This window comes from Triticum aestivum, chromosome 7A (assembly GCF_018294505.1).
Source record: "Triticum aestivum cultivar Chinese Spring chromosome 7A, IWGSC CS RefSeq v2.1, whole genome shotgun sequence".
Lineage (NCBI taxonomy): Eukaryota > Viridiplantae > Streptophyta > Magnoliopsida > Poales > Poaceae > Triticum > Triticum aestivum.
In genome coordinates, this window is record NC_057812.1 from 639,339,522 (window position 1) to 639,346,936 (window position 7,415).

At 44.3% G+C, this 7,415-nt stretch overlaps 1 protein-coding gene across 1 annotated transcript; it reads left to right on the forward strand.

Annotated features, from left to right (window-relative positions):
• The first annotated feature begins 2,906 nt into the window (after nt 1-2,906).
• Nucleotides 2,907-6,458, forward strand: LOC123153627 (uncharacterized). Its single transcript, XM_044572656.1, has 3 exons — nt 2,907-3,476; nt 4,187-4,463; nt 5,131-6,458. The coding sequence occupies exons 1-3, from the start codon at nt 2,907-2,909 to the stop codon at nt 6,312-6,314; spliced, it is 2,031 nt and encodes a 676-aa protein (XP_044428591.1). The 3' UTR covers nt 6,315-6,458.
• The last annotated feature ends 957 nt before the right edge of the window (nt 6,459-7,415 follow it).

Consider the following 7,415-nt stretch of genomic DNA (forward strand, 5'->3'; position numbering starts at 1 on the left):
GGTAACTTGTTGCCAAAGGGGGAGAAAATGTATAGATCATAGGCTTCGAGAGAGAGTGTTGCTTTTAGTGTTGCTTTTATTCTCTCTTGTTTTATTTGGTGGTTTTTTGAACTTTGTTTGCTTTTGTGTGAGATACTATGTCATTGCTCGTGAAACATTGCTGATCATGTGTTTGATCATAAGCTACACTTAATGTTTGCTTATTATTATCATCTTATCTATCTTATGTGATCATTCACTATTCTTGGTGATGAGTGCATGTATTTCATTCTTATCATTTTCAGCACTCCACCAAGATGTATGTGACATGGAAGAGTAACCCATGACTCTAACTCTTTGTGCATTTGCAGTCCAAAGCAAATTTTAAATATGCACAAATTTAGGGGGAGCTCTTACTTGTCACATACTTCTCAAAGCGACGATATATTTCATGCTTATTATCATTTGTCGAAGCTTTGATCTATATATTGTCATCAATTACCAAAAAGGGGGAGATTGAAAGTGCAACTATCCCTAGGTGGTTTTGGTAATTCATAACAACATATAGCTCATTGAGCTAATGCTATTCCAAGATGACTATTTCAGGAAAGCTCAATGATTGGCATGGCATGGATGTGAAAGTGGAACCCTCAAAATGCTAAGGACAAAGGATTGGCTCAAGCTCAAAAGCTCAAGACTCTTCATTTTATATTTTAGTGATCCAAGATCACATTGAGTCTTTAGGAAAAGCCAATACTATCAAGGAGGGATGAGGTGTTGCTTAATGAGCCTCTTGCTTCATGTGCTTAGTGATATGCTCCAAAACCCTCAACTACTTTCCCATATCCACATATGACCTAAACCCTAAGCCAAACTCGGTCCTACCGATTCTTTCTATCCGGCGCCATCGAGTTTCACTTGTCATAAGCCACTGCCAAACCCTAGCAATTCGGTTCTACCGATAGGGATCTCGGTCTCACCGAGATGGGATTGCAAACTCTCTGTTTCCCTTTCGTAACTTTTCGGTCTCACCGAAAGAGCGAATCGGTCCCACCGAGATTGCAGTGTAAACTCTCTGTTTCCTTTTGTAACTTTTCGGTCTCACCGAAAGAGCAAATCGGTCCCACCGAGTTTACCTGACCAACTCTCTGGTTAGCTTATTACCAAACTCGGTCTCACCGAGTTTGTGTAATCGGTCTCACCGAGATTACGTTATGCCCAAAACCCTAACCATATCGGTCCTACCGAGTTGCATGTCAGTCCCACCGAAAATCTCTAACGGTCACTAGGTTTACCTTTTCGGTCCGACCGAGTTTGTTGGTTCGGTCCCACCGAGATTGGAAAACTGTGTGTAACAGTTGGATTTTGTGTGGAGGCTATATATACCCCTCCACCTCCTCTTCATTCGTGGAGAGAGCCATCAGAACACATACACAATTCCAACTCATATGTTCTGAGAGAGAACCACCTACTCATGTGTTGAGACCAAGATATTCCATTCCTACCATATGAATCTTGATCTCTAGCCTTTCCCAAGTTGCTTTCCACTCAAATCTTCTTTCCACAAAATCCATATCCTATGAGAGAGAGTTGAGTGTTGGGGAGACTATCATTTGAAGCACAAGAGCAAGGAGTTCATCATCAACACACCATTTGTTACTTCTTGGAGAGTGGTGTCTCCTAGATTGGCTAGGTGTCACTTGGGAGCCTCTGACAAGATTGTGGAGTTGAACCAAGGAGTTTGTAAGGGCAAGGAGATCGCCTACTTCGTGAAGATCTACCGCTAGTGAGGCAAGTCCTTCGTGGGCGATGGCCATGGTGGGATAGACAAGGTTGCTACTTCGTGGACCCTTCGTGGGTGGAGCCCTTCGTGGACTCGCGCGACCGTTACCCTTCGTGGGTTGAAGTCTCCATCAACGTGGATGTAGGATAGCACCACCTATCCGAACCACGGGAAAAACATCCGTGTCTCCAATTGCGTTTGAATTCTCCAAACCTTCCCTTTACATTCTTGCAAGTTGCATGCTTTACTTTCCGCTGCCAATATACTCTTTGCATGCTTGCTTGAATTGTGTGATGATTGCTTGACTTGTCCTACAATAGCTAAAATCTGCCAAGAACTAAAATTGGGAAAAGGTTAAGTTTTTATTTGGTCAAGTAGTCTAATCACCCCCCTCTAGACATACTTTCGATCCCACAGTGGGGATAGCTTGTACTACAGATTTGAGGAGAATTTCCTTTCCTCCGGCGGATAATAATTTTTCTTTCCAACCACTTATTCTCATAATAATACGGTCTATCAGGAATTGAAAACAATCACTTTTGTCCATACCCATATTGGCAGGCAAACCCAAATATTTGTCATTTAGGGCTTCAGTTAAAATATTCAGAATGGTACAAATTTGCTCCTTGTCTTCAACTTTTGTATTGGGACTAAAAAAGATACTTGATTTTTCAACACTCACCCTCTGCCCCGAAGCGGCACAATAAGAATCCAAAATTGATTTCAATGCCTCAGCATTCATGGCATTAGCTCGCATGAGAATCAAAGAATCATCTGCGAAGAGGAGATTGGAAATTGGTGGTGCATCTCTGCTCACCTTAACTCCAGAAATACTCCCATTTTCCTCCGCGTGCGCCAAAAGGGCAGTCAGACCCTCTGTACATAACAAGAATAAGTAGGGAGATAGGGGATCTCCCTGCCTCAGTCCTCTAGTAGGCTTAAAGCTCTCGGTTTCTTCCGCATTGAAGCGAACCCGATACTCCACAGTGGATACACATTGCATAATTAAGTTCACCCACTCCTTTTGAAATCCGAGTTTTAACATGATTTCCTTTTTAAAAAGGCCACTCTACTCGGTCTTAAGGGTCCGAAAAGGCGTATCAACAAATTAAAAAAAGAATTGGAAAAACTGCGGAGAGGACCGATGAGTGCGAACTCTCAAGCGCGCCAGAAGGAGATTCTTGTCCTTATTGAAAATCTTCTAGAACAAGAAGAGATTTACTGGCTACAACGTGGTCGAGCCAATTGGCTATTACATGGGGTCCACAACACCTTGTTCTTCCACAATGCGGCTACCGCCAGGAAGAAAAGAAATCAGATTAAAAAGCTTTTGGATGATACAGGTGTTTGGTTGCAAGATTCTGATTTAAAGGACCACATCAAGGGGTATTTTTCAAACTTTTTTTCATCTGAAGTTACCCAACCGAGCCTGGAGGTTCTTTCTCTTGTTCGAAGGAAAGTGACTGATGAGATGAATAATGCTCTTCTCGCCCCCTATACGGCTGACGATGTTCGGAAAGCTCTCTTTGAGATTGGTGATTTAAAGGCACCGGGACCGGACGGCCTCCATGCTATTTTTTATAAAAGGTTTTGGTCTATGCTGGGGGATGACCTGACTGACGAGGTCCTGCAGGCGGTGAATACTTGTACCATTCCCCCCGGATGGAATGATACTGCAATTGTAATGATCCCAAAGGTTAATTCCCCTGAAAAGGTAACTCAGTTCAGACCGATCAGTTTATGTAATGTGGTCTACAAGGTTATATAAAAAATGATAGCTGCTCGACTGAAGACAATCTTATCAGATATTATTAGCCCCACTCAGAGTGCTTTTGTGCCTGAAAGAATGATTACGGACAATATTTTAGTGGCATATGAGTGTTTCCATACTATTAAGAAGAAAAAAGCAGGCAAGGAGGGTCTGTGTGCTATTAAACTGGACATGCACTTACATCATCTTATTGTACTTGCTCCGAGGGAGTCTGGACAGTTCGCTGAGCCCACTATCAGTTGGACCACATGTCATTATAGCTAATGTGTCTTTTCTCCTAGGCCCGTCTGGCCCACCTCCTATCTGGATTTGATGCTTATTTGATGCATACGGTTGGATGATCCACTTCCCTTCCACTGTCCGTGGACATGTCTGAACATGTTCACAAATGTTTGATGTGTTCGATTTGATTTGATGTACACAGTTGAAGTTGCCCTGAATTTTTTTGAAGAAATGGCAGTAGCAGCCGTTTTTGGAGCTCCAAAGACATCACAAGACTGTAACTTTTTTAATGGTTTCATGGGATGATGCAATGGTTATTAAACACTGGGCAATATCAGTAAAAGAAATCGAGATCTCCTTTGTATTTTGTTTTTTTAGAGAGAGAATCCTTTGTATTTTGCTTTTTTAGAAACGCTTTGTATTTCTTTTAGAAGACGCTTTGTATTTTGCTTGGAGCATCGTACTCACTTGGGCCCTGCAACCCACTCGCACGGGCCTCCCCAGCGCACTCCGGCCCTTGGCCCTTCGTCGCCTCACTCTCCTTCCCCCCGCCGGCGCAGCAGCGAGAAGATCCTCCGATCCCCATATTTGCCGGCGACGAGCGAGCCCTCGTACGCGCCGCTCCGGGGAGCGTCGCCGCCGTCCTTCCCCGCGACGGCGACGCGTACAGCGGCAGAGCGGGAGGAAGCGCCCACTGCTCTCGTACTGGTAAGACGAACTGCACTGGGAACCCCCACAAATTCACCTTGTTTTCTTTACCAATTATATTAGATTTCAGTTATGAGCAACACCGTAGAAAAGAAGCCACTATTAGTCCCTAGACCCCTGGTTTGGGGACCCCCATTACCTGATGCAATCACAACACATGGGCAGTATGTAGACAATATTGCAGATTAGTCAACAAGGATTGAAAGTTCTGCTACCTGATTGGTGCATAATGCATGGATATTTGATTACAACGCACACTTTGGTCGATGACATATCATCTGACGTCACTAGAACTATGATGTGATCACACCAAGCGTATGAAGCATTTGCTCATTCCCATGAAACATATGAACTGTTGTTGTGATTGCATCACGTAATGGGAGAACTGCTGGCATATCTGCTACATGATTTTCTGCTTATTATGTAGGATTCGGACGACAATTGCAGAACTCTAGCTAATTTACAGTTTTGATTTATGTCTCATGCCTGGCTGCTTTCTTATACAGTAGATTCTTCATAGTAGTACTCGGCCGTAGACCGTTTGAATCTATGGGATCACACATTATCTCTTTGACATGTGCCAGATACTACTGTTCTGTGTTTGCCAAGTTGAATTTAGGGGTATGGATAAGCTCAATCATCCCCATCTCTTTTTTCTTTCCTTTAGATCTGATGGAATACCGTCGGCAGTCAATCACCATGACGAAAAGAAGCCGTGGGACCATCCTCGACGACCTCCCCGAGTGGATTATCATCGAAGAGATCCTCATCCGGTTGCCACCAAAGGACGTTCTTCGCTGCCGCGCTGTCCGCAAGTTGTGGTGCAGTGCCACCTCCACCGACAAGTTCATGCTCGGCAACTGCCTACGCCAGCCGTCGCTCCCTGTTATCAACCAGGATATCCCTGGGCAGGAAGGAGTCACCTTCGTTGTCTTCCGTGACAACGGTGTCGGAGCCTCCAATCAAAAGCTCTGGCCAATCATTCAACACTCTAAGTTCCATAATCTCCTGGGGGCCTGTGATGGCTTTCTCATCTTGTCCGATGCATCCCATTTCTGGATCTGCAATCCAGCCGCTCGCAGATGTGCTCCGCTACCACAACCTCGAGTTCCATCGGCAGGGGGGTCCTGCATCTACATAGCTGGCTTTTACCGGCACCATCCATCTGGAGAATACCGGGTGCTCTGGTTCTCGCATGGCCATGAACGTGGCTACATTCTCTCGGCAGGATCTGACAAGCCGAGAATGATCAGACGGCCGTCAGTGTCATCGCGTTTGTCGAAATGTATGCACGAAGGGGCTTTTGATTCCTGCTATAGTTCACAAGTCAACCACCGCGGCAGCCTGCACTGGTTAACAGGAATTGACATGGAGACTCCCATGGACATTATGGTGTTCGACACTGTAACTGAGAAGTTCCGGTGGATGCGCAGTTCTGGCCAGTTGGGCCGTCAGGTGTCATTGTGGGAGATGGACGACAAGCTTGCTTCGTGCAGCACCAATGATGCCAGCATAGAGATTTGGATGATGCAAGACTACGAGGCTGAGGCCTGGGCCTTGAAGTACCGGATTAACTTGTTAGTGATGAAGACATCACCACAGTTTGAGTATATTTCTAAGATGTCACTGCTTAACCAGCGTGAGCTGCTGATCTGTTGTCACAATCCATTGGACGGTCCTGACTATCTTTTGCACTGTGACATTGACGGAAAGTTTTTGGGATATTACGAAATTAAAGGGGGAACATATTCTGTTTACTTCACTAATCAGTACTTTCAGGAGAGCATGATTCCACTTCCGTACAGCAAGATGCAAGAAGGTGGTTTGGATAAGGAGCCTTCATTCTTCTAGGGCTTTAAAGTGGTTTGTACTTCTAGTTTGCCATGTACTAATGCCTTTGGATTGTCCATCTTTTAGGAGCATATGGTCCTAGTTCTTACTTTATAATACTAGTAGAACTGAACAACTTATATGGCTGTGCTCGCACTTTTACTACCATCTGGTGCCTTTTGTTGGAGTAGCTATGCTATACATCTGTGCTACTTGTTCCCCGTTTACTTTCACTTCTCATTGTTAAGTAGTGTGAATGGCACCGACTGCAATTTGAAATGCTAATTATTCGTGCTACTAGAGAATTAGTGAAGCATTGGCAGGCCATCTAGCATGTTTTCTGAGAAAACATGAGAGATGCAGTCTTAGTCAATTTCTTTTAGTGGATACTTTTGTAAGACAGTGAGGGTCTGTTTGGGACTGCTCTGCTTCTTAAAATTCAACTCTGCTCCGGAAAACATAAGCCAAACAGGGATAGCTCCACGATATGCCGCTCCGTAAAAAACTAGAATCTGGGGTGCAACTCCTAGTTTTTTATGAAGCTCCTCGGGGGGTGCTCCAAAAAACTCTAGAAGCTGGAGTTGGGCGAAAATTACCCACCACTGCCACCAGTAAGTGGATACCCCTTTATTTCTTCGCCCTCAACCAATCAAATAGATCTTTTCCACCAAATTTCCCATTCTTGAAGCTGGAGCTAGATGGAAGCTAAACATTCTCTTTGGTAGTGCTACAACTTCAGCTTGAAACTGCTCCAAAGTAAATTTAGTGAAACGAAACAGATTTTGACGAATCAGAGCAGTCCCAAACAAGCCCTGAGAGAGATATGCCCTCTGCTAATAGGAGTTAGTCGAGGGACTCTTGGTCATTGAATGGTTAGCTTGGATCTTTGCTCATGTTAGTAGTTTGATATTCGCTGCTCTGTATGCAATTTGGTTTAACTCTGAAGTAGAATTTCTTGTGGCGCCTGGTTCGTCCTGGTCTTTGTTGTGTGGAGATGTTTTCGTATCAGGGATACTTGTGTTGTCGTGCAGTTTGGTTCCTATCATAGTTCTGTTTCTTCAGTATGCTATTGTTAATTTTTTTTGTTAAACCGATCTGGTTCTTATGCTTGAGTTGAGTTCG